Here is a 27621-nt window from a genome sequence, read left to right on the forward strand (position 1 = left end):
TTTTTTTTTTTTTTTTTTTTTTTTTTTTTTTTTTTTTTATGAGCACCCTGGAAACTTCAGGGAGGAAAGACTTTCTGTAGTAGAGTGGTAGATACTATTTTTGCTGAACAATTATTTCTTCTGAGTGGACAGATCATTTCCTATATTCACGACAGGGCTGTAATTCATGTCTCACTGCCAGGTGGCTCTGAACCACTGGTGGTCCACACATGACTGTACCATCAGGCAGACAAACTGGCAGGAATGTGTAAAAATGCTTTGAGCATGGTGGTTCATGCCTGTAATCCCAGCACTCCGGAAGTCTGAGGGAGGAGGATTGTCAGTTTGAACCCAGCCTGAGCAACTTGGTGACTTGCGAAAAAAGATTTGCTGGAGCTTGGTGTTGTTTAATTTTAAAATGGCTTAATTAGTTTGGGAGATGAGAGGTATTTAATTGATACAGTCATTATTCAGTTAAGAATTCATTGAACACTGGCTCCACACGTATAAAAGTGTGAACAAGACAGATGATGCCCTTGCTCCCGTAGAACTGTGCCACGGAGAGGGACAAGCAGTTTAATAATTATTGTAAAGTATGAACAGATGGAGGTTTAAGCCAAATCACAGGTGTGTGGTGGAGTAACTTGTAAATCCCTCATTATACCCAGTGAAGTCCCGAAACCACGATCAAAGCCTTCGCTTTGCACTTGCTATGGACCAGGCCCTGCTCTAAGGGGCCTCACATGCTTACTGAATCCATACTGCAGCCCTCATCAGAGTCATTTCACAGATAAGGACATTAAGGCTCAAGGGAGATAAGTAACTTTCCTGCTGTCACACAGCTTATCAATGGCAGGGCCAAGATGCAAATTAAGAAGCCTCACCCCAGAGGTCACCTCGTACCCCTTGAGGTTGGAGTTGCTTGAGGCCCTGGCTCTGAGTGCTGGTCTCAGGGCCTGGGGTGTCACCATGGGGTGACCTTAGCCATGTGGAAGGTGGAGGCTTCCTTCCCGTTCCTGGCTGGTGCAGGGAGCGGTTCACATGGCATCATTGAGGTCTTGGCTCTACCAGCACCGTCTGAGTGGCTGGGCCTGGTGGATTCAAGATCTTCATAGTCAGTGATGACAAGTAGCTTCCTAAGTCTGTAGCAGCAGGTCAGAGCCTGGACTGCCCCCTGTGATTCCTGTGACAAAATGCTCCATGTCTCCAATCCAGACAAGACTCAAAAATAACAATACTGCTTGCCATTTATTAAGCATTTTTAAGACTTTATGTCCTAAAACCAAGCACAGTGCCAAGGACTTTAAATACAATATTTCATTTAAATCTCAAACAAGCAAATGAGAAAAATAGTCTCCTTTCCAAATGAGAAAGCTTGACTCAGAAAATCAAGTGAACTTCTCTAGGGTTACACAAGCAGAAAGTGACTGAAATGACCTTCAGTCCCAGTCTGGCTTCATAGACTGAGTCCCAGCTCCTGAGTCATCTTCAAAAGCGGAAAAGAAAATGCAAATGCATTTGTCTGCCCGAAAGGTTGTCTAAGTCTTCTTTTTCTTTCTATGAGGAAGGATTAAAGCAAAATAAAATGGTGCTACTTCTCAGAAGCATGTTGTATCTCTCTCCTACTATCCCCTCCCCACCTCTAATGGTGGAGATGACAAGATTTCCTCGTGAATGCCAGGGATTTGACTTGCTGGGAGTCTTCCAGCTCTCTTGTTAGTTTAGAAACTGATGCCGGCTTCCATTTGACTTTGAAGAAGCCGAGTCTCTCCAGCCACCCCTATTTCAGCCTATAGCAATGTGCAAGGGTGGGAGATGAGTCCAGGATTTGAGGATGGTCTGGCTTTACACACACACACACACACACACACACGCACACTCCTGCCCGCTACAGCAGGACCTTGTTAGGGAATCCGAACATGTCTTCCGGGCCCTTTGCTGGCTCTGGTCTTTCAATTCAGGACCACCTGCGTGTTGGCCAGCGGTACTTCCTTGGCAGGGACACTGGGATGTGTTCACTGTTCTGCCCTGGATGGAGAGGTGCAGTTGGTCTGTCTCAGGACCCAGGCCGCCAGTTCCCTGAGTAGAGTGGGAGGGGAGCTGAAGGAGCTCCTGGATGTGAGGAGGGAGGGGCTCCTCCTCCTCCTCTTCCTTTTCACCTAATACCCCTGTCTGCAAGCATATTTCCAAGAAGCGGCCTCTTTGTCTGCGGTTGTTCCCCATCTCGGGGCCAACTCTGTCCTCCCCTTCAGAGGGAAAAGGAATAGCATGAAGAAGAGCTGAGACACTGGATGTGTTCTGAGTCCGGAGGAATAAATGATCCAGCATTTTCACATGGCCAGGCCTGGTTTCTATGTGGATCTCAGCTCCCTGAGTCCCTCATCAGCTGCATGAAACCGTGGAGCTGGCTCAAGTCCCAGTGGACTTGCTAAGGACCAGAAATGAGGATGGGCACCAGCTCCTCTTGCCTTTGGGGAGGGGCCCAGGGTTCTAGCTCTCTGATTCCAGCTCCCATATGGAGGAAGGAACCGGAAACAGGCTGGCAGCATTTGCTGCTGGTTCTAATGTGAGGTTTGTTGCAGGAGCTTCACTGGGGAGCTGGGACTTCACACCTTGGAGGCTGGGAAGCTGCCAGTCCCTGAGGGGTGGGGGCTGCACAGGAAGGCTTCTTTTTTGGTCTCTCACACCCAGCCTAGCACTTCCGTAGCCCTGCAGGAGATAGGCAGATGTGGGCGATGACGGTGTGAGGTGTGCTGGAAGAAGGAATGTACACTTTCAAGGAGGGGGGATTTCGTGTATCTGTTTTGGGAAGGAGAGGAAAAGTCCTGCTGCTTCATGGTGGTGCGGGAGGAGGCTGGGGCAGGAAGTCCCTAAGATAGTTCAATGTGCCAGTCAAGACCCAGCAGCAGGACTAGACAGGTCCAAATTCAAAGTCCTGCTCTGTCACCCAAAAGCAGCAGCTGACATTTAGTGATTCTTCCTCTGTGGGGTTTCCATGCACAAGCAGACCAAAGTCTCACAATCTATACAAAGTACGTATCACTGCACTGACACCTGACTTAAAATTGCTGGGATTCTGAGAGGTAAAGTAACCTGCCGAGGCCGCACAGCTAGAGAAGATAAAAGAGGAGCCGGGGATTTAGCTCAGCAGTTCGGTGGCCTGCCTTGCAAGCGCAAGGACCTGAGTTCAATCCCTGCTACCAAAAAAAAAAAAAGAAGATAAAAGTGAGTTTCAAACCCAGGGCAGTCAGGCCTGGAAATTTCTATCCTTAGCTTTATAACCCGTACAGTTACTTACGGAGTCTTTTGCCTCTCTTGTCCATATGATCTTGGGGAAGTTACCTGCTTTCTCTAGCCTTAATGTTCTGCGTCTGGGAGATGGGAAGACAAACATTATTTGCTTAGGTCCTCTATGGGCATTCAATGAAATGAGTTTTTGAAGTGCTTAGCCACTGCCTGGCTTCGAAAGATATCACAGTCATTATTCAGTAGATGTTTATCGAGCGTGCGTCAGGTTCCATTTTAGGTGTACAAGCTAGAAGAGGTCCCAGGGCTACTAAAGGAAACAAGAATTTAAAATGCCCACATAATTTCAGTTAGGGATGTGAAAATTAAGAGTCAGAGAAAATTAAGAGTCAGGATAGTGACTATTAAATAGCAGAACCTATTGCAGCTGAGTCACCCAGGAAGGCCTCTTTGAGGAAATGGCAGTTGAGCTTAATTCCCAAGGAAGGACATGTGGACGAACATGGGTCTTCTAGGCTAAGGGAAAAGGAAGTGCAGAGCCTGCCACTGGTATCACAGCTGTGGCAGTGTGGGCAAGTGGATGAGAGGCAGACAAGCTTAGCCTGAGAGAAGGTCTGGGTGGTCTCTGAGTAGAAAATATGAGGTAATTTAAAGACCACTGTGCCCACCAGTTTTGAAATTTCAGGGATGGAAGCCTTTGGATGTAATCTCGGGGAACCAGTGGGGAAGGAGGGGGAGGATTTGGGGCCCCTGATTCTGCCTCAATGAGGAGCCTTCCTTCCATTTTTTAAATTAGTGGTCTTCATAAGAGCTTGAACAAAAAAGACGGGAGTAGGAAAAATTTTGAAGATTATCAGTCCAGTCCAACTGGCTTGAAGCTATTGCTTCCTTTTGACATCATGTATTAAAGAGGCGTTTGTGGGGCCGGGGATTTAGCTTAGTGGTTCCACAGCCTGCCTTTTAAGCATGAGGACCTGAGTTCGATCCCTAGTACTGGAAAAAAAAAAAAATAAAGAGGCATCTGTCACATAAATGGTCACAGAGCAGATTAACATGAGCAATTTCTAACTGCGTGGGGCAGGGGAAAGATGGGCTATGGGTCCTTCTCCTTTGACTGGAGCTTGCACCTGGAATCTTGATGAGACTGTAGAGTGGCTTGGACTTTATATTTGCGCACATTTAGGTTTGATTCTCTATTCTGAAACTTTGTGACAAGTTTCCACTGAACTCGCTGATTCTGTTTCCTGAGCTGAAAAAACTGAGTCGTTACCGCACCTCTTTTCAAGCTGTAAGGTGGATTAAGTGAATTAATTTATGCAAATTACGTAGCACATTTCCAAGTGCTTGAGAAATATTAATTCTCTCTCCCTTATCCTTCTTTGTTCTGTTCTCAGTGGTATGGGATGAGCTCAAAGACTTGGAAGTCCTTCTGCCATGGCTCTTGTTTTGACCCTGATCCCTACATCCTGACCTTTTCTTCTTTTCTCAGGATGTGGCCAGGTTCTTCGAGCCCCAAAGGGTCAGATTTTGCTGGAGAGCTATCCCTTGAATGCTCGCTGTGAATGGACCATTCATGCCAAACCTGGGTTTATCATCCAACTGAGGTGAGGGGCCAGGGCCACAACTGAGGAATCTGAGGCCATCATGAACTGTAGTGGGATGGAGGATAAAGGTGAAACATGAACACTTTATTCTTCACTCCACTGTATTTTTCTTCTCTCCTGGACACTTCCTTTTTTCCTCTGTGTGGGGACGGAGTAGCTCTGACATCCCTAGGATTTATCAGGGCTCTTGTAGTCAGGGTTTTGGTGAGGGAGTACATTTAATACATAGTTCATAGAATTATTTTATGACATTCTCCCAAAAAGTTAAATACGGAATAGGGCAAGAGATTAACTGCACACTCAAGGCCCAACCAAGGGCCTGGATTCCACAGCAGTGATCCACACAAGCCCAGCTAAAGTCTTAGAGTCCAAGGCAGTATCCTTCATGAGTCCAGCCGGTGGCCAAGAGCCCTCAGCAATGTCTCATGCTTGTCTGTATCAAGGATCTGCACCCAGAAGGCCCAAAGGCCAGGGGTGGCAGCCAGAAAACCTGCGCCAGTGGGGTGAAGGATTTATGCCACCAGGTTGAGGGATCTACATTAGAGCCAAAAAGTATGCTCATGGTGGAGATCAGAGCTTCCCTGATGAGAACAGCAGCCATTCCCAGTGACAGTGAGGCCCTGAGATCTTCCTCCGATGAGCACAGTCGAGTTCGCATCAGGAAAACCATCAGAAGCAAGCTTCTCCTAGAAAATCAACTTCCTCTGATCTTCCCCTCCCATCCTCTTTTTGTAGCCATTGGCAGCAATCTTCAAGTGAATCTTTCACGCCCAGGCTATGCTGATTCAGTTTAGCTGGGCATTCCAATTTGTCCACTAGTTAATCCACCACAGGGACTCTTGTCCACTTACCTCTTCTCTGACCAGTGGTGAGGGTTATCAGTGGTTGAAATCCCTGATCTCTAGGACACAAACTTTCTGTCAGTATTTTCTGGGTGGATCAGTACACCCTGAGGTTGTCACATCCCCAGCTGGCTTCTTGAATGGCTTTCTTTCCTCTAGAAGGGGCAACATAGAGCTCCAAATTGGAAGGATCCCACAAAACTGCCCCAGCTTCAATCCTCCTTTTCAGAACTGGCCATGAGCTGGTGTCCCCATATCCGGAGGTCCCTAGGGTTGGCAGTGAGGGTTGTTCCTTGGACTTTCCACCAGGCTGGCTCGGGGAAAATAAATAAATAAAATCCCCTTCGTGCCTCTCTAAGATTCCCCCAAATACAAAATAATGGAGGCCTGAGAAGCATTTAACCTTCCCAGCAAAGAGCAGGAGGGAGGCATGAAAACAGGGGATTTCTTTCCATCTGATTCCAGCTGGGCCTCCTGTTGAAATGTAACTGTAATGCTGGAAATCCTTGGAAACCTGTTCACAGTGCACACCCTGAAAGCTCAGCAGTCACCCATTGCGCCCCATTTCTATCACTCTCCACATCCAGACTATGACAAAAGCTATATATTCTTTGCCTGTTAAACAGTCTCAAGGCCATGCACCTCTCTCCTTCCCCACTGCTTCCAGTCTGTTTTAAACCGCTTCTAGTTCTCACTGGAATGCTATCCCGGCTCCTAACTGGCTTCCTTGATTCTACTCTGTAGCTCTGGAATCTCCTCTCCTCTGAGCCTAAGTCCAGTGATTATGTGACCCCCAGGGGCTTTCTGTTGGGCTTGGACTTTGATCTGCTTCTCACTCTTCTCACTGACTTCACTTCTCACTCCTCTACCTTTCACTCAGCTAGAGCATTGCGGAGTTTCTTTCAGTTTCTCCAACATGCCCGGCTCATTACTTCCTCAGAGCCCTTGAAGTCATAACGCCCCTGCCTGGAACTCTTGCCCACTGGCTTCACAAGTCAGGTTCCAATGCATTGTTTAAATCTCTGCTCATGTATGAGGCCTTCAAGAATGTCTTCCCTGACTGCATTGTGTTGGAAACTTGCCCTCCTCAATCACTTTATGCTTTTACCTGGGTAATGTATATAAAGTACTTAGCCCTCTGGGATTACCTTGCATATTTGGCTTCCTTGCTTATTTATTATCTGTCCTCCTAATCAGTGTATTTCCCTGAAGGCAGGTGCGATGTCATTGTCTGTTGTCTCTCAGGATTGCCCAGGGTCCACCTGTCCCTTCCGTCACCTTCCCCCCACTGCAGGTTTGTCATGCTGAGCCTGGAGTTTGACTACATGTGCCAGTATGATTACGTGGAGATCCGCGATGGAGACGGCAGTGACAGCCCCATTATCAAGCGCCTCTGTGGCAATGAGCGACCAGCACCTGTCCGGAGCACGGGCCCTGCACTCCATGTCCTCTTCCGTTCTGATGGCTCCAAGAATTTTGATGGCTTCCATGCCGTTTTTGAGGAGATCACAGGTGAAGCCCGTGGAGACAAATACAATCACATACACGATGAATGTTTTTTTAAAATTAATTGTATCGGTACATTTTAGGTATACAGAATGATAGCATTCATCGTATGGAATTTGTACCTGTACATGGTACATCTTGATTCTTCTTTTTTCTTCTTTTTTTCCCCATTTCTCTTCCTTTGCTTTTTTTTTCAGCTTTAATTGAGTTTATTAGTACATTTTAGGGATACAGTACAGTTACATTCATTGTTGGGCACTTGTACCTCTACATGACATCTTGATTCTCATTTTTTCCCCTTACCCCTACCCTCCCTTCACCCCCTCCTCCCCTTCCCATCTACAAACACTTTATTTTCATCTTTTCATTATCTCACAATTTTTTCTTTTCCCTTATTACCCTTCCCGTACCCATCCCACCTTCCCTACACCTTTAGCTCCTTTCTTCTCATTTCTAAATGTCAGTAATCTTATTAGGATCTTATGTTTTATTGCAGATTATTCATACCAGGGAAACTATTACACAGGTGTGACTTATTTATTTCACTTAGGAATATATCTTCAATATGTATCCATTTTCCTACTCACGATGAGTGTTTTAAAAAATTTTTGCTGTAACACACACTACCAGTAATCCTCAAGATATTTCTACCTGCTTTCAATGCACTATTCCTGCCACTTCCTGAAGTAGTTCTGGACTCTTTTGTGAGTGTCTTTACCAGGTACAAGAACAAGGTGGTGCATGCTGCTTCTGAGTGCCATGCAGCACAAATTCAGGCGTGGAAAAACACTGAAGTGTGTCCTCATATGCCTAATCATCCTTGTATCTCTCCAGTGCCCTCTATAGAGTGAACACTCAAGTAATATATTTCTATATTGGGTTAAGTGTATGTCGGGATGGTGGATAACATACAGGCTAGTGTATCCCAGTTGTTTTTAGATACTCCCCAAGATGCTCTGTAAAATGTAGCTTCTGAGATCAAATGAGCTTGGGAAAGACTGACTATCGTGTACATTCTTAGAACTTCACAGTGTGTATTATGGCCTTGGACTGAGGGAGCTTACGGTAAAGACACCTGGCTAATTACCACTGAATGTCAGCAGCATTTCCCCAGCACATTTGAGCCCAGAATGCTTATCTAGTTGAGCACATATTAACATCACAAGGGACTAATATTTACAGGGCGTATGCTTGGAAATTCTTGAGTACATCTTCAGCGAGGTCATGAAGATATGAGCCAGTGTCAGTCTCTTGGTGCCAGGATGCTGAGCCTTCTTGAAAGAATGCACTGTAAAGCTATCCAAGGATGCTTCTGGAGTGCCTGTGGGAGAAATATAAGCTTGCTTCTGTTTTCCTTAGCTTAATGCTCCTATTTGTGCTTTTCTTTTGCCCCTCAGACTAGAGGTACTTTGAGCATACTTCTGGGGGCTTCACAAGTGTCACGTAGTGGCGGCAGCATTCAGCACTTAATAAGTACCAGTTTTAAGCATTGTTAAATAGTAGTAACATGAATTCAGTACAAAGAATAAAAATGCAAGAAGTCAAGTGAAAGACTTCGGTGAAGAGATGGACTCAGTGCACCACGACACTAAGGAACGTCTTTTCCTTCCTAGCCTGTTCATCATCCCCTTGTTTGCATGATGGCACATGCCTCCTGGATGCGAGTGGATCTTATAAATGTGCCTGCTTGGCAGGCTATACTGGGCAGCGCTGTGAAAACTGTGAGTATCCCTTTGAGTAGAAGTAAAGTTGTTACATTGTCTGACATGGAGAGGGCTTTGGGAGCTCATAGGGCTGGCTTTTTTGGTGTCTAGGATGGTCCATCCAAGGTGTCACATGGCATAGACATCCCACTGAGTGACCTAAGGAGAGCAGGACTGTGTGTCTGGAACTGCCTGCATTTACCTGTTGACATTTCCAGCCCTCGCCTGCTGCAAATACCCTTCAAAAAGATACAGTAGTACTCAGATAGTACTCAGAGCTCAAAAACACAGAGACAAAAGTCAACAGTAGAAAACTCCTGTCATTGTGTTTCCTGTGGCTAAGAGTGTGAACCCCCTGTCCATCCTAAGATCTGAATTTTAGAGTTACCGTCCTGGACGTGCTCATGGACTCCAGTGTGGTACTGTACAGATTGAATTCAGCATGGTAAATGTATATGGGGATGAGGCCGTGAGCCTCAGTTTCCCAGGGACAATCTCAGTTTATGCATCTTAATTTGGCATAATTGTTAATAGCTCTCTCTTTCACATTCAAAGCATTCTGAATTGGGTAAAAACATACATGATCCCTTCTTTGCTTTTTCCATCCATTCTCCCTCTCCTTTGGACTGAACGGACAGGAATAAATATAAGAGGAAGAAAAAACAGAAACAAAGACTTTGTAAGTTGAGGGGGTGTTGGAGGGATTGAAGGGAGAGCAGGTGGATGGGGAAAAATAAGAACCATCATGTAAATAAGATACATCATGTAAAGGTACAAATTCCCAATGATGAATGGCATCATACTGTGTACCTAAAATGTACCAATAATCTTAATGAATATAAAAAAGAATGCTTTGACCTGTTTAAAGTAGTTGTGACAAGAGATAAAAAAGAATATTTTGTGACATGAAGTTTAAAAAAAATACATGATCACCCTATAAATAGGAAATGAGTCATAGGCAAACCAACCAATGTTTACTGAGGAAGTCCTGTGGATTGGGGTCTGTGGAAACTCAAGTACAGGATTTCTTGTCTTTTGATGAAGAAGCCTTTCCAGAGTTGGTGAGATAAGCTTCATACTTCTCCAACAGTTTTATAGCCAGCCTGGAATTAAATGGGGCCATGGGAGGTGGAATAGAAGTCATGACAGAAGGAAATCCTTCCACCTGTGGCCTGTCACCGCTACCTGTCTCTAGGATAGTTCTCATTCTTTAACCCTCATTTGAAAACCTCCTCGTCACTTGCTTCCCAAACCGTATTCTTCCCTTTCCTTTTCTTTCTTTTTTCCCTTCTTTTCTTTTCTCCCCTTTTCCTCTTTTCTTCCCCTATTTTTTTCTCTCTTCTTCCCTTCCCTTCCCTGCTCTCCCCTCCTTTCCTCTCCCTCTTCATGCCCACCCCTACTCTTTCTCCCCTTCTCCCCTCTCCCTCACCCTATTTCTCCTCCTCTCTTTTACTGGTGATTGAACACAGGTCTTGGTGAGGGAAAGGTCCTTCTAAATACGGCTTTAGTAATCTAGTACAAGTCTTTGTGGGAACGTAGATGTTCGTTTTTGCACATGAAACATTCAAGATAGAAGATGGAAGGCTAATCCTGTTAAAATCTAACCCAGAGGTTACAATTGCACATTTCCCATGGAGTTCAAAATGCCTCTGGCACTGTTCTTGTCCTATGACTTGGTGAGACCCGGGTAATTGGTGAGCTCTGGGAACCTTTGTACTCCATTAGTGAGTCCTCAATGGTCTCTCTTTCCTAGGAAAGGCTGTTCTACCTTTCTCTTCTAAAGGCAGTCAATGATACAAGCTATTCTCTTTATTTTCTTTGTGCAAGTGCATTTCTATAAGTGAGAGTGCAATAGAAATAGATTTTTAAACTTAATTTCAGAAGAAATATATAATTCTAAAAAATCAAACATATATTATAGATATAAATAAAATAGAGAATACTGTTTTGTTCCAACCAGTTCTGGTTCCCAGGAGAAACTGTTAGAAACTTGAGGTAGATCCTTTCAGATTTTTTTCCTAAAATGTTTAAACCTAAGCTTTCTATATGTCATTATTTCAAACCAGTGGTCCTCAGCTGGTGGTGAATTTGTTCTCCACCTTGAACCCTAGGTCATAATTGGCAATGCCTGAAGACAGTGTTGGCTGTTGTAATGCTATAATGCTGGTTGGGCGCCAAGCGGGTTATGTTGGCATCTAGTGGGTGGGTGCCAGGGATGCCACTAAACATCCTGCAATGCTTATAACAATTGCACAACAGAGTTATCCAGCTCAAATGTCAGTAGTTCCAAGGCTGAAAAATTGTTTAAAACAAAAGCGGATTAAAGTATACATACACATTTTCAGCTTATTTTTAGTGGCCATGTTATGGATATTTTTCCCAAGTGAGTCCATATTGGTCTACCTCATTTGTAGAAAGGATTGTTGAGCATTCCATTGCATGGATGAGTTTCTTAAACTGGACATGATATTGTGTTCTTTTTTTTTCTATTATGAAGAAGACTGCTATGCATATCCTTGCATGTTTTTGTTCACATGTAGAGATATTTTTGTAAGATAAATTCCTAGATGTTCAACTATTAATTGAAAGGGCACACATATTTAAACTTTGAGAACAACTGGCAAAAAGGCCATTAAAAAAATTTCCAAGGTGCAAGATGAGTCATCCATTATGAACACCAGTCCTCAAAGTATACACTGGGACTTGTGTTTCTGAAACTAAGATCTATTCTTTGTCAAATTGGAGATGGATTTATTTTCAAAGGAATTCCATTAATCTATGGAGAGAGTTGTTCCTTGGATCTCATGATATGGTAGATAAAAAACAAGAAACAGTTCGTGAGGTTTGGCTTAGTTCCAGGGTCAAGAGCATGTGCAGGCCCACCATTGGGAGAGTCTTCCAGAGCTACTACCCCAGGTTTCACCTTCCCTCAATTGTTTCCCAAGGAAGGAAGTGTTCCGCTACTCTCGAGTGACCTTCTCCCAGGGGAGTGAGCCCCTCTTTGGCCTCCAGGCCAACCTAAGCTCTTGCCAGCATTCTCTGCTACCTCCAGCCTCCTTGGGCCACCTTGTAAGAAACTGGGGCTCCTTCTTTCCTCTGAAGTTTCCTGTTCCTTTTTATGGGGCACAAGGACAAAAGAAGTCCTTGAGTAAATGGTCAGAACCTTGTTTTGAAAAAGTGGAGAGTGAGGGATTTATCGCCTGCTCCAATTTCCATGTTGCTTTTGTTTCTCTGGCCCAGTTGACGGTGCCGGGGGTGTCCGCACTGCATCCTAATGAAGAACGATGAAACGGGCTGACTCTCAGGACACAATGCTCACTCTGCGCGCTCTGACGTGCCTTGGAACAAAACAAATCGGCCTCTATCAATTAAAGGCAAATGGTGGATCTGGATTCATTTGGGTTTTGGAGTCTCAGAAGGTTTCCCACTGGCCTGTCCCAGTGACTGGGAAGAAAAGAGCCCAGGATCAGAGACACGCTGTATACCTCAGCTTCAAAGAGGTGGCCTGCATTTTTCATCAGGATAAGTGATTGCAAGCACTGAGGTTTTCATGCAAACATTAATACTGATACAAAGGAGAATGTATGGCGACCCCTAGTGGGTAGTAATCCTCTCTTCTATCACAGACAGATAAATAATGTGAGATTTATGTAAATAACTCTTGGATCTCTCAGGTAAAGCGTCTGAAATAGAATTATTTAAATGGAATTCTTCCAGCCTTTTTCTTGATACCAAACACCTTTCTTATCCTTAATACAGAGCAAATAGGTGCACCTTAGGGTGAAGAGCTTGGAGTCTGTCTTCAGAAAGACCTTGGATTGACAGTGAATCTATAATTTACCAGCCAGGTGACCTTGTGAAAATAATTTAATTTCTATGAACATGTTTATTTAAAAACTCTACAAAATTATACCAAATACCTCTCAGGGTGTTTGTGAGAATGGAATGAGGTGATCTTCATGTCTTATAAGCTGTTATTCTCATTAGTGCTTCTGGTCCCATATTTTGCCGGTACAAAAAAGTTTGCCAAAAGGCAGAAGATTCTCCATATAAGGTAGCAGAGCAACGTTTATAACCTGATAATCTTAAACAAACACACTTTTCTCAGGGTTCTGGGGTTTAAGAAAATTCTTCCAAGACTTTCTAAGCATCTGTGAACTGACCTTCCTAATCGTGGCTGCACCCTCAGAATTGCTGCCAGTACCTCAGCGGACAGGCGAGAGAGAAATGGTTTAAATAGGACCGGTAGATGCCATTGGTGTCACTGTCAAAAAAGAATCCGGGATTTCAGGAGAAGACATCCACATTGGGTGTGATGAATGGAGAACCTCTGCGGCCTGGATGGCCTGGAGAGGCGACTATTGAAATTGATCGACGGAGGGAAGCCATGGAGGAACTGGACTTAGACACACCAGAAAAGGGTACTCAAAGCATCCTGCTGTCTGACTGGTCTCCCTTTTACCTCATGGAGTTTCAGGCGTCTTTCATTTAACATACAGTGGGCTGTGCATCTGCTCCTGGATGGTCATTTTTGAGATCTAATCTTCAGAGTATCATTTTTGTATTTTGCTAGAAAGATAGAGGGTAAAAAAGAGAACTGTTTGGTGTGAAGATTGTAGGGTTCATCCCATGCAACACCTTCCAGAGATCCATAGTTATTACCAGTTGTATTTAGGAGCCCAGACCCTTTACAGACTGGAAGAACCCCAAGAAGGCCAGTAGCTAGCAGACCCACCTCTTACCTGTTACCTGGGGCTCCCATCTCCTCACCCGCCTTAAAGTGGACAGTAATCTCTGGCATCCTTTGTGGTGTAATTCAGAAGAATGCCATTCTCATTTGGATTTTGATACAAAAAATAAAAAGCTGGCACTGAGTACAGTAGGAGCTTCCCTAGTATAGTGATCGAGGGGTGTGCAATCATGTGCATGTGTGCATGTGTGTGTGTCTGTGTTTAATTCAGAGGAAATTTTTTCTTTTCATTTGAATCAATCCTTGACAGGTAAGCTTGAGTCTACATAGACCAAATGACATCTTAGTATAAACTCTGCTGGGCCTCATGACCCTGTGGTCTCTTAAACAGGGAGGTATTACTGTTTTATGGAGGGTAAGGTACTTGGGTTGTCACATAAGTGGTAAATTTTGCTAGTCAGTGATTGAGAAGCCAGGTGAGGCCATATAAAACGTTCTCCAGCCCAACTGCCTTCTAGAGTGTGAGGTAGAGCATCCTGCTGATTTCCCATTGTACAGGACAAGCCTTGCTTCTATCTGCCTGCTCCTTGTAAAGGCCCTCTTGGCTTTGGCTTTGCTGGATGAAGTCACTGCGGCAGGGATTAATACAGCAGATAGATTTTACTTGGGTCTTGGGTTAAGAGATTCTGTAATTCATTAAAGCTGGGATGAGCTGTGTACCCACTGATGGCAGAGAGGAGAACACAAAATTGAGAAGAACAGTAAGAACACAGTTGCATTAACTTCTGATGGAAACAAACATCTTGCTATCCTAAATCCTGAGATGAACTCCAGCCCTTTCACTGAGACTATGGCTCTCCTAGATTTCCTTAAAGGTACCTGCTTCACAGAACTCTCACTACCTCTCCTGCTCTTCCATCAGAAAGTGAAAGTATCCTCTTTGTAAAATACAAGATGTTTTCATTGATATCCATGTACTAAAAACAATATTTTTTGGGTGGGTACCAGGGATCGAACTCAGGACCTTGCACTTATAAGGCGGGCATGCCACCAATAAGCCAAATCGCCGGCCCTAAAAACACGTTATTATTTCTATTCTTAATTTAGGCCAGGCTCTGTATTCTGCCTGACATTGCCCCCTTAATTGTATCAATATTTCCATGTGGTAGGAGCTTTGATCAGCTCCATTTTACAGATTCATCCAGCCAAATACTTTTGAGTGTCATTGAGAACTGTGCACCAGGGAAGTAAGACAGGGCTCTACCACGTGTATTTTATCCTCTTTTCAAAAAGCTGAAAGGCAACTCGTGTAATTCCTTTTCTAACACAGAGAAGAGGGTTACATTGTGTATGGTTCCTGGTCAGAGCTGCTGGCAGTAAGGCTTTTGGTGGTGGGTGATAGCAATGATGAGTGTTACTAAATGGTGCTTTACACACATCCTGGGCAGAGCTTCCTAAGGCTAATGTGCCCAGCAGCTCAGGACCCTCTTGCAAGCTCATCCTTAAGGATCAACAGAATTGCCCATCTCAGGCCATTTTCCTAGTGAGCTGTTCTTATATTTCAAAAAGCTGACTTTAGTTACCACTGGAGGTCATTTACCCGAGTACTTTGCAGTTATGACTCACCCAGAAACCGAGAAACGTTCTGAGATTTGGGGAAATCCTTAAAAGACTACTATTACCAAGCAGTGCAGTAGGTAGAGGAGCACTAAATTTTTAACAATTACATAGGTTATGAGGTATTCTGTCAAATGGGCATGAACCAGGTTGATTTAAAACAAGAAGTAAAATCACCAGGGTTTTCTGAAAGAATCATCCAAGTTGACCTGTCTCTTAGCACAGGGAGTTTCAGCTGTCTAATTAAATAGGGCATTCAAATGCCGGAAAAGTGGTGTTTGAAACACACAGTGTTCCAGAGGCCCAAGACAATACTGATTAAGATCAAATAGCTAATTGTAAGTCTCAGCTTCCAAATTGCTGCTGGGTGAATAAATAGCAGTGTGTGTAATCCAAGCATAATTTCACATGGATAGTGTCTCATTCACACCCCCCGAGGGCTGGAAAACATCAGGGAAGGAGAATGCCACTGGTTGGAAAGGGATAAAAAGATTTCGGTGGGGATTGAATCATGAGTTGGTGTCATTATTCATGGTTGATGAAGACCTTCATGGAGTGAAAATAAATTGCTTTGGTCCAGAAGCACCAATCTCAAATATTTAGCTGAACAGGAAAAATTAAGGAAGAGGTAATAGGCCATTTGATGTATGTCTCTGTGCATTGGCTTTGGGTTAAGTCGAGTTTCCAGAATGAACCAAGCCCCAGTGGAAAAGTCAACGCCTTTTCCGAACAGAACCAAGCTTCTGCCACAGTTTGTTGCCTTGATTGTGGTGGTGAGTGAGCATGAGTGTGTACTAACTGTAGGGTAAGAATTGAGAGTAGATTCCCTCCGTTCATAGTCCCTACCACCAACTAGATCATGAGAGGATGTTTCCTTTGCTGTAGTCCTCAGAAATCCTACAGCTCTGAAATCCAGCTCTTACTTAGCAAAGAGGCAGAATGGATCCCTGACTTACATTTTACCCATCTTGTTATCTGAATGTCATAAATGTTTCTTTAACATAAAATATGCCAAAAGAAGTTTGCACACAGTTTTGTAAATCACAACAAACTATTTCTGAAATCAAAGAGGATATACATACTAATAATTAATTGGAAACCATTTAGAAGCAAAACAAGAACATTATGTAAAGGATACTTAAAATAGGAGGCATCTATATTGTTGATTTTAAAAAGCTAACAGATCCAGAAATATGCATTTGTGTACACGCACACACACACATACACAAAGACACATGTGCATGTACCATGCTTTTCTTTGTGCATGAGAACCAACCCAGCACATCCTAAGTAAGGTCACAGGAGTGAGCAGAGACCATTAATGCTTGTAGAGAGTCAGTAACAGCCCTCAGGGGACCTAGGGTCTTCTTAAAGATTTGTTCAACTTCTGCCATCTAGTATTTTTCAGACAGGGATTGGAACGTGGCTTCTCCCATTGCAGAGAAGCATCTCTGGGCCTCTTCTAATGGTCTCATCTTTTGTAATCGTGCCCCAATGCACCGGCCACACTACATTAACCATAACACGTGCAGTGCTTAAGTGACGATCTCTGTTTAGTCCCCAGGGAGAATGAAAACACGATGAAATGAGGAACTCAAATTCTGGGCCTCCAGTTGTTATTCTCAGTGGAGGCATCTAAATTAGAATCTGTTTTTGTTTCACCCCACTTCCTACTCATAAATTAAGAGGTTTTCTTTCAGACAACACAACAGGGAAATGGTATCAGTCAGTCATATGAAATCTTTGTTGTAGCTTAGTCTATAGTCTGTTTCTACAGTTAGCTAGTATTTCCTGGGACCACTATCCCCATCTTATTTATACTCGTTAGAGGCCTTTGTCACTATCTGTCCTTTATTCCTTGGGAAGGGTCCTACCTTCTTCTGATATAATCTCAGAAGCAAAGTTTTAAAAAGCAATAATTGCTTAGGATGACCTGGTGCTGATAAAAAAGATGTACTTATTCCAACCACCCTTTCTCTGTCACCCAGAAGAAACAAGATGGCTTCCTGCAGTAACGTTTCTTAAAGTTTTAGTTGAACTATTAAGGTTTTTGGTTTTATTTGTGTGTTTTGTTTTGCTTGGGAAAGATTTTGATTGGCAAAAATCTCAACTGGGGAAAAAGTAATTGGAAGAAAAGCCCCAATCTGTTTTTGTTGGTAAGTGCTTAAGTGATACAGAAGAGAGTCCTTAAGATGTCTAAAATACCTTAGTGGAATATGTTTAAGTGGATATCACTTCTATTTTTGGGTTCACATGAAAATTTTCTATGTTCAAGATATAGCAAAGCATCTGCTAATGCCTTATTCTGCTGGGCAAAGTGAAGGCATTCATTACACATTTATGTTATGGTTCAGAAAGATGAATTAATCAAATCAACAACCCATAACACCTCACCAGTCTTCTCCAAAGGGAGACATGTGGTATTCCCACAAGGTAAAACAGCAATTGAATTCTTTGGGTCCTAGGAAGCTTTTTATAGCTGTTGTCTCCACATTTGAACTTACAGCTTGGGGATATAAGCAGAAGGAAAAGACAAATAATCATGGGACACTACGGTATCGTTAAAATTCTAGATTCATTCAGGAAAATATATTACTTTTGTGGACAGGAATATTCTGATGTCTAGTAATGTGGAAGAAAAGAACTGTTGTCTTCCCATGGTGGGGTCTACCCATGAGTTTTGTGAATATCAGGGAATGGGGAGGTAGGCCCACTTCCTCAGTTAGGGATGGAAAGTAAGGACTTCGTTTTACACATTCGATGTTACTTATTTGATGAGAGAATATGGTAGTATATGAATGTACACTAAAGAACTGCTTTTCCTGAAAACATTACCACATTGTTCTGAATTATTCCCTGAGTTCTCCACTGTCATAACTTCTGTTTACAGCCCTCTGGATGTGTTCAACTCACTGCCTTATATTACAACTCTTAGCATATCAGTGAGATAGTAGAGAAAAAGATAAAACTTTATTTGATTTCATTCGATGTCAACTTAACTCTAAGACGCACGGTTCAGGCTTGGGAGAAATTTTCTCATTCGTTGTCAGATTCTCCATAGTGCTTCAGGGTTATAAAAAGAGCCCTGTTCCATAGCTAACACCACATCACCCAGGAGAATCCTCTGGAGGTGGATTCTGGTCTATGCTGTTTAGCTTGAGGAAGCCCATTGTTTCCCTGGGCCCTTCAAGTAAAACAGCTTGGCTTGGGTGGAGCCTCAGACTGTTCAGCCTGAAGGTCCTCCTTGAAGGATGTGACCTTTACTTGGCTGGCCATTCATCCTGCTTAAGATCTTCCACCACAAAGGAGTGGTGAACAGTCTGGAGCACTCCATGCCCTGGCCTGAGACCAGGCGTCTCATCATTCTTCGGCAGTATTCCCAAGGGGAGGCATGAGAGACCCCGATGTCCAGGGTGAAGACAACAGCAGAGCCATGTTAGGTTAGTTTCTTTACAAAACAGACCTGAGTCAACCATTTGGGTCCAGGTGATTTGTTAGAGGAAGTATTCCCAGGATCAACCAGTAACTGAATTGGGAAGGAGTGATAAGAAAGGGGAAGATGTCCAGCAAGAACACTTTCAACCAAACTCCTAAGCTCAGCCTAATCCCGTAGGGGTCATAGGGAATGGGAATGACACCTCAAGGAATAAGAGTCATGCTTTTGTTCCTCCATTTCTATTACTCATCAGCTATAGGTTACTCTGGGTGGACGAGGGGGGGCAAAAATCAAGGTAATTTTTAGCTCTTTCTTTGGGCAAGATGGTGCCTATACCCAAAGGTAGTCTTCTGAAAGTTACAGGTGCAAATTCTCAAGAGAATAGTGCATATGGAGAAGCTAAGGTGCAAGTAAAAGGAGCCCTGAGTTGGTAAAAGGGTATGAAGGGAGTTGGACGTGTGCCAGTAATGTTTGTGACAAGAGCCATTACAAAGGTGTTACCTATGCAAGATGGTATCACAGTGAACCACTCATATGGGTGCCCTGAGGAAAAGCGAATCAAGTATAAATTTTTTTCTTTAAATGTTAATGTGAAACAATATTCCAGAGAAATGCACTGATGACTGGATTTTTAAAATAATCCCTATTAGTAACATGGAATAATGAGTTTTGTCTTGGTACATTGAAACATGCAATAACATATCTTGATTGTTTTCATTCCCATTACACCCCTCTGTCTTTCCTGCCCTTCATCCTGATCTTCTTCCTCGTTTCTGGACATCTATCTTCTACTTTCCTGCCCGTGATTGTTCTTGTTCATTCAGTAGCATGCAGGGACATGCTAAATTTAGTGAGTTATGTCCCCATTCTGAGTCCCCAAAGAAACAGGGCACTATGTTATTTATTATTAATCATAGAATATTTTACTTAGCAAAGCAGGAGCTTGGTGATACTTCAGGCCAGGGATGCAGATGTTTTAAATTCTCAATTGGCTTTATCTGAAAATATCCATCATACTGAGAAGAAATGGAACATAGAGCTTTTGAAAAATCAAAGAGAAACGTGTCATGAACCTGATGGGGAGATGCAAAGGTTTCTAAAAAGGGAACACATGGAAAAGAAAAGATAATTTTGAAATCTAACCATAGGAAGGAGCTGCGATGAGATGCAGATGGTCTGTGTACCCACCAGGTAGATATCAAACTGGGAGAGACAAGGAAGGAGGGAAGGAAGAGGTCTTAGAACTCTGTTCAAAAGCATCATAAGGCAGCATGTGCTTTGGAAAATACAGAAAATGAGAGAGAAGGGAGAATAGTGCCCTGTGGCTGTTTGATACAGGACATAATTTTAAAGCTTTATTGTACAAGGTTAAAAATACAAACATACAGACATCGTGGTTGGTACCTAGAAGTGTGAGTCAACGCAGGTTTGGAAATTCTTTATTGGTAAATGCTACCATAGCCCCCAAATGGGGAAAGCAGTATTTCACTATGCCCAAATAAGCCTAATAATCATTTCTTAGCTCATTATTTCTACTCCATTCCCTCCTGGGATGCCACTTATACATTTATTTGTCTTCTCACTGTAACCAATGTATCTCTTACATTTTTCTGTACATTTTCATCTTTTTCCCTTTTTGGATTACGTTCTAAAATTTTTCTTTTCTCTTTCAGACTATTAATACTCTTCAGCCCTGTTGGATTTGCTAGTAAACTCATCTGCTGAGTTTTTAATTTCTGCCATTATAGTTATTAGGTTTAGATTTTTCCCCTTTGGTTACATTTCAGTATTTACAGTTATCTGATAATGTTCTCAAGTTTATATTTTACCTCCTTGAATATATTCAGCCTAGTTATTTTTAAGTGGCACCAGACAATGTTATGGTTTATATCTAGATGCCCCCTCAGAGCCTCATAGGTGGACATAGGTGGAACTTTTTGGAAGTGGCTGAATCTAGGGGATGTGATGCTCGGATCAAGGATGTGATGGTGGGGTTGATTCATGTTGTGATGCTAGGGTTAAGGCTTCTCCACCCTGGGTGTGAGTGCTACCTGCCCTAAGGTTGGATAGCCTGGATAGGACAAGGGCACAGAAAGAGGGACTCTGCTTGCTGTTTTCTACTTTGCTGCCTTCTTCCTACTGTGAACTGTTTCTTCTCTGCAGTGCCCCTCTGTCATGCCACCCTGCCTTGGAACTAGGCAACTACGAACTGAAACCTCTACAAAGTGTGAGCTAATTAAACCTTTCTCCCTTTAATTTTGGCTGCCAGGTATTTTTGTCTCAGCAGTGACAAAAGTAACTAAGATAGATAGATAGATAACTACATTATCTGTATCTTCTACAACTCTTTTTCTATTGTCTGTATTTTTGATTTTCAGGCAATATATGTTGTTTTTCTGTCTTCTTCTTCCTCTTCCTCTTCCTCTTCCTCTTCCTCTTCCTCTTCCTCTTCCTCTTCCTCTTCTTCTTCTTCTTCTTCTTCTTCTTCTTCCTTCTTCCTCTTTCTTTCAATCTTAATCAGTTGGGGCTGTAAAAATGTACTACAAACTGACTTAAACAACAAATGTTTATTTCTCACAGTTCTGGAGTCTGGGAAGTCCAGGATCAAGGCCCTGGAAGACTCTTCAGTTGGTGAGGGCCTGCTTCCTGATTCATAGATGACTGTTTTATGGTTACATCCTCACGTTGGGGAAGGAAGGAGAGAAGTAAGGGAGCTCTCTGGGTTGCCGTGTACAAGGCACTAATCTCATTTGTGAAGCTCCACCTTTATGACCTAATGACTTTCCAAACACTCTACCTCCTAACACCATGATACTGAGGTGTTAGGATTTCAGTATGTGAGTTGGGGGAAGGAGAGACAAGCATTAAGTCCCATTGAACCTTTTATTGGATCCTGACTTAAAAGTGTGATTTGGCTTTAGCCCGATAACATTCCATAAGCAATAGTCTAAAACTAAATAATAGCTCTTTATTCTAAGATCTCATCAAGTTTAAACTGCATCATTGATTTAATTATAACTTTCCTGGGACCAGAAGTGAGGAAACATTATGTGAAAAGTATACATGTGATGTGAGGAATGTCCGCTTATAAAAGGGCATACACATATGAGAGTTGCAGAAACACAGCAGTGTCCCTCAGCCTCAGGCATTGGTGTTTGCTTATTCCAAGTTACTCGTTAAGTCTTCTTCAAGTCTTCTCAGACCAGGATGTGGCTCAGTGGTGCAGCGCCTGCCTGGCAATTACAAGGTCCTGAGTTTGATCAAGTACAAAAAAAAAAAAAAGTCTCCTCAATGAGAAAAGCAAAGGATCTGCATTGTCCTAAATCTTTGTGTGACCTCCAAGGACTCAAGAATTGTACAAAATTCCTTCTACTTACCCACATTAAATACCTTAGATATACAAGGAGTAGTTAAAGTATACAATGAATGCTTAAATTAAAAACAAATTATTGCAATAAAAGACACATTGCTATTAATCCCTCTCAGTATACTCCCCCTGACTTCAAAGTCTCTTCTCCCATCATTTTGGCCACTTTCTGAAGCAGTTCTGGAAGACCTCCTTCATGGGTGTCTTTCAGAGTGTGTTCATGAGTGTGAATGCTGCTTCCTGGTGCCATTAGAGGAAAAGGCAGGCTCATAAAAATGTAACAATGCGTCTTCGTCCACCTTATTCACCAGATCAACATTGTTAGACTTCTAGATCAACATAGACTTCTAGCTCTTCTCCAAAGTCAAAATGTCCGTTAAAGGTAAATGCTTTGATGATTTCAGAACTTTGCGACAGCCCTAACAGTACAGTTAAAGACACTCGCAAAAGAGGACTTCTAGAACTGCTCCAGGAAGAGGCAAGACTGATGGGATAAGAGTGCTCAAAGCCATGGGAAATGTTTTGATGGAGTTTAATGGCAATATATTGTTACTTTAGTCAAAATTTTAAGTTTAAACATTCACAATGTTTCTCATTCACACCTCGTCTGATTCCTGAGAGCCTGTGCGTGGCAGATCATGGGGTGGAGGTCTAGCAGGGTGTGGAAGGAAAACCCAACTCTCAGGCTTACCTATGGAAACTATCTGTAGAAAGGATTTCACATCTTTGTGTTCTCTAAGTATTTCAGAGCTGGCCTTGAATATCACCCAATCTTTCTTGACCATGAACTTTAACAAAGCTCAAAATGGAGAAGGGAGTAGACTTGAATTATACCAATCCAAGCCCTTTGATAAGCTAATTGGTGCTAGAGCCAGGCAGTCTAATGGGGTGAGATCAAGTGAAGAACAAGCCATGTCTCAGTGCCACTAGACTGTAGCTATACAGGCATACAGGCCCAGAGGTTCCAAAGCTGAATCCTGTCATATTTTCATGTGAAATTCTCCAATTTTTATGTTGGTAACTAATTCCAATTTTTAAGAATGAATTGCACATAGAATGCACCATTCTTTCCAGTACCAGGGATTGAACCTAGGGTCTTCGTACTGAGCTATATCCCCAGCCCCGCTTTCTTTTTATTTTTGATTTTGATTCAGGGTCCTGCTAAGTCACTAAGTTTCCCAGGCGAGGCTCAAACTTGCCATCTTCCTGCATCACAGGCGTACACCACCATACCTGGCTGAATACACCATGCTTTTGAGGTGACTGCAGTCTGTGAGCCCCAGAGGCTGCACTGTAGGCAATATGTTCAGAACAGAATGAATCTGTACTAAAAAAGGGGAAGCCCTTTCACAGAAGCAGCACGTATTACTCCCTCTGCCTCTCCCTCCCACACCACAGTGGTATTCCTGAAAATACCAGCACTGGTGTTTTCTGAGTCCATTTGCAGAACCCAAAAATGCACTGTCCTCTTATACCACCTTAGTATTTTTAAACAGCTTTCACTTTAAATAGGAGTTTTAGAGTCACCCATCAGGGATCTTGCTCATATTACATAGCCCCCAAGCCCACACAGTATCATCAGTCATCTCGCCACATGGTCTGTGGATAATCTTAGAGTAGACAAGCCACTCATTTAGCTAACTGTAACCATCTTTCCAATTTGCCCAAAGGAAAGACATTTGCTTATTTTTGATTCTCAAATATTTTAGAATGGAGATTTCTTTTGTCAAGAGGTAAGCACGCAAGTTGCTTAGAAGATAATTGGGGTGGTGAGGGGAGGACAAGCATGTTAATTGCATTATTGCATTACAGGGAGCATATGTTTCCTAGGGATGAGTCTGTTTCTTAGAAGAAATGATTAAAAAGAAGCAAGGAGGTTGACAGAGTGATTGGTACCCGAATTCAGTAATTAAATATTGAGTTCTTCAAGGGATTCACTCTCTTTCCTTCAGCAAGTCATATTCTGTGCTGAGCCACAAGCTATTTAAGAAAACTATGTTACCTATCTGATAGAATATTTTCAGACTACATCTCAGATCCTGTTCAGTGCTCAGAATAGCTAGTGATGTTATTTCCAATTTAAGTACTTGTCCAACAGGAGTCAAAGAATAGAAATACCTTTGTAATGAATATTGAGTGAGCAGATGGAAAGTTTCATTTGGAGATCAGGAGAAAAATGTTGTATTTCTGCAGCAAATATATTTTTTATCCTCTAGTGCTATCTTCTAATTATTTTTTAGTTTAAGCTTTCATCACTCTTTTGTTTTTGAAGATGAGTTATAAAAATCTCAATTTATTACATACATGTACTTCCGTTTCTTATCACTTCTACTTTCTGGGTATAGCACAAGTAGGAAACGGAATAGCCTTGTTTGATTGTCCAAGTGTTAGAGGACGAAGGTGCTAATACAACATCAGGAAACACTGACCTCTGTATTGTAATGGCTGGTTGTAAAGTCCAGGTGAAATTCTTACTTTGTGCAGGCTTTCCCAGCTCCTACAGTTTGAGAGAGAAATGAATAAGATTATATGAGGGTCAGATCTGGTATCAAATTTATTTATATTTAGAATGGAATATTCCTCAATTTAGGAATAAATCATTAAAACAAAAGGAAGCACAGGTCTAACCCTTGCATATTCTGTTGAGATTTCTCTTGGTAAATCTTTGGAGCACCACTGTAAGCAAGCTCTATATCACTGTATTTTTAATTTAATGAAATATGAAAAGATTCTATTCTAAAATTGGATGACTCAGACTTTCAACAGTTCTTTTTTTTCCCCCTCTTACTTTTCATTTTTAGTTCTAGAAGAACGAAACTGTTCAGAGCTTGGAGGCCCAGTCAATGGATACAAGAAAATAACTGGAGGGCTTGGGCTTCTCAATGGGCATTATGCAAAAATCGGCACCGTTGTGTCATTCTTTTGTAACAACTCCTATATTCTTAGTGGCAACGAGAAAAGAACTTGCCAGCAAAATGGAGAGTGGTCAGGGAAACAGCCCATATGCATAAAAGGTAACTTACAGGTATTTCTGGATTCTGTTGACATAGATGGATTTGCTGCACTTTCTGGTAGCTCTCATGCATGCTTTTAAGCCCCTGAAAAAAATATCCTTCTTAACTTCTCCCTGGAACTATATATAACTCTTTGGTTGGAACCTATCCCTAAAACATTTGCTTCTTTTATCTGGATCTAGAGAGGACTTGCTTTCTTTATTCACAACATCTTGAGGGAAGAAAAGAGTGATATAGTTATCAGCATTTTGAGGAAAATGGCAGAGCTGAGCTTTGTGTGTTTTGTGTATATTCTGTCCAAGCACAGAATTTATAAGCACTTACATAGCTACATTTATCCAATATTAAGTTAATGCAACAGATAGAAAACCGAACAGGCTCATCAACTCTGGCCATTTATGTGAGAAGAGGTTAGTCATATTAAAACTTTTTTTTTTAAGACAGCAAACCCTTGAACATTCAGGAGAGAGTTATAGGAACAAATGAGTAGTTCAGAAGAAGACAAGATCAACATTCCTGAAATAGGGATAATGGCATGGGAGCAGCCTGGAAAGCTAGGAAAGATTTGGAAATGTGAAAAGGTGTCAGCATGGTGTTCCAGATAGAAGACAGAGGAGAAGATAAGAGGGGTGATAAGTAAAATGACTGGTGAATTCATAGTGAGGCAGTCTAGGGAGCAAATTTAAAAATATAGGTTGGAAACAGCGAAGTGGAATGTCGTATGAACGGGCTAGATGTGTTCTCATTACAGTGGGGACGCGTAGCTTCTTGCGAAATTTATTCACTCGTTTCAGGTTAGCAGCTCCTCTATTTAGGGGACGGGTCACAATGATCTGGCTGTTTAACCGGAAGAAAAGCATGTTCTTGTCCTAGATTATCCAGATAATTGCCTCCATCCTCCACTTTCCCTTCTGGGTGTTTGTCAACAACCTGGATCCTGGGAAAAGGAATGAAAGAATGATTTGTGAAAGGAATAAATCACTTTAGACTTTAGCCAGAAACGACTTTCATCCCCACCAGCAGAGAGTCTGATGTTTTATTTCATTAAGTATGGGAACGGTGTCACATATGTCCTTGGAGTTTTTGTCAACTCTTCTCTTACAAATTAATACAGCCAAAGTACTCTTAAGTTGCTAATTAGACAAATGTTGGCTGCTTAATTGGGAAAGCAAGATGGAAGGATTCCTTTTCACTTGTGGAGAAAAAAAAAATACTTCAACAAAATGAAATGGGGCTTTGAGCTGTCCTCTAGCGACTGTTGGGGACCTTAATTTCAGAGAAAGGACATGGACAAACCAGTTACTCAAGACTTAATCTATGATTAACACTGATGTCTGGTTTTAAAGGAGAACCTTCAAATTCCCTGTGTGGGCTCTAATTTAGAAACTTCAGTTTGTATTTTATTCCATTGTGATTAGGTTTGCTAGTACCATTTGCATGAGCAGATACTTCAGTCCCACTAACTGTCACTGTCCCAAATTACCTAGACAGAGTAGCTTTTCAGAGGCATCTTCCGAGGTCTGTGGAGGGAACTGTTAATTTAGGTGAAAGGCATGCTCTTTTGCTATGTGAATTGTTTAAGCTTGGCTCTGAGACTGGAGAAATGAGCACTAGGTATCCAGAAAGGTGGGTCAGGTATGAATCTACACTTAGTGATGTGAACAGTGAATATGGAAAAGGATTGTGCAGCCTTGTCTGTTTCTTTCTAGCCTGCCGAGAACCAAAGATTTCAGACCTGGTGAGAAGGAGGGTACTTCCAATGCAAGTTCAATCAAGGTGAGAAACACCTGAACTCTGCTTTCAAGGGTAATGAATATTTCCCCTCCCTTTTCCTTTTCTCCACTTGTGTTTGGCCAAAGATGGTCTGGGGTTTCTTGGGGACATTGAATGCTAAATGATCATGAAAGAATGGAGCTTGTTAGATGGAGGCTCATTAGCCAGCTGCCTTTGGCCGAGAGGTAGCGACTGTTGGAATATGTACAAATTTTATTGGATCGTGGGAAAGTAGATGGCTGGTGAGAAGCAAGACTTGTAGATGATCTTTGAGGAACTGGATTTTAATAGTGAGTCTTCCTGCAATTATGATATATTTATCGTGGCAGCTAAATGCACCCAGCTGTGGTTTAGGAACATGTTCTTGGTGATAACCACCCAGATGAGGCAAGATTGTGGAGCCCAGGAAATAGAGATGAGTCACGATGAGGGACTAGTATGCCTGGCTTTTCTCCTGGGAAGATATAGGTGAGGACCAACTGGTGGGTAGACAGTAGTGGGCTCATTTCTACTCATCTCTTCTTCCTCATTCTTTTCCCTTCTTTCCTTCTACTCCAGTAATATAAGCATCCTGTGCTTTCCTCTATCACTCCAAATGCAACTCTACTTTGGAAATTTACATTTGTGGCTCCTTCTGTCTGGAACCTGCTTCCAGCAGATATCACCAAGGCTTAGTGAAGCTATACAGCTCAGTTCTCCGCTCCATTTTCATCTGGGAGTAAGACCTTCCCCAACTGTCCTTTTGCCAGGCTGCCTTTTTTATGCTGTGTTCTCAGCCCTTACCATTTTTCTCTTCATCTTAGCATCCCTCTCCACCTGTTCATCCTCTCTCTCTCTCATATAT

At 42.4% G+C, this 27621-nt stretch overlaps 1 protein-coding gene across 4 annotated transcripts in view; it reads left to right on the plus strand.

Moving 5' to 3' along the window:
- The window catches only part of Pamr1 (peptidase domain containing associated with muscle regeneration 1), an 81514-nt gene that overhangs the window by 46530 nt on the left and 7363 nt on the right, over window positions 1-27621 (plus strand). For 3 of the 4 annotated variants that reach the window (XM_010612570.3, XM_033756536.1, XM_010612571.3), the window contains 5 exons: window positions 4715-4829; window positions 6966-7183; window positions 8791-8898; window positions 24792-25004; window positions 26714-26780. In XM_010612570.3, the coding sequence (XP_010610872.1) occupies window positions 4715-4829; window positions 6966-7183; window positions 8791-8898; window positions 24792-25004; window positions 26714-26780 (721 nt within the window). Of the gene's footprint in view, window positions 1-4714; window positions 4830-6965; window positions 7184-8790; window positions 8899-21203; window positions 21255-24791; window positions 25005-26713; window positions 26781-27621 lie in introns of all 4 variants that reach the window. The other variant, XM_033756537.1, reaches the window with a different exon arrangement.

The sequence above is a fragment of the Fukomys damarensis genome, unplaced genomic scaffold, assembly GCF_012274545.1.
Source record: "Fukomys damarensis isolate Sample0158 unplaced genomic scaffold, DMR_v1.0_HiC HiC_scaffold_27, whole genome shotgun sequence".
In the NCBI taxonomy this organism is placed as follows: domain Eukaryota; kingdom Metazoa; phylum Chordata; class Mammalia; order Rodentia; family Bathyergidae; genus Fukomys; species Fukomys damarensis.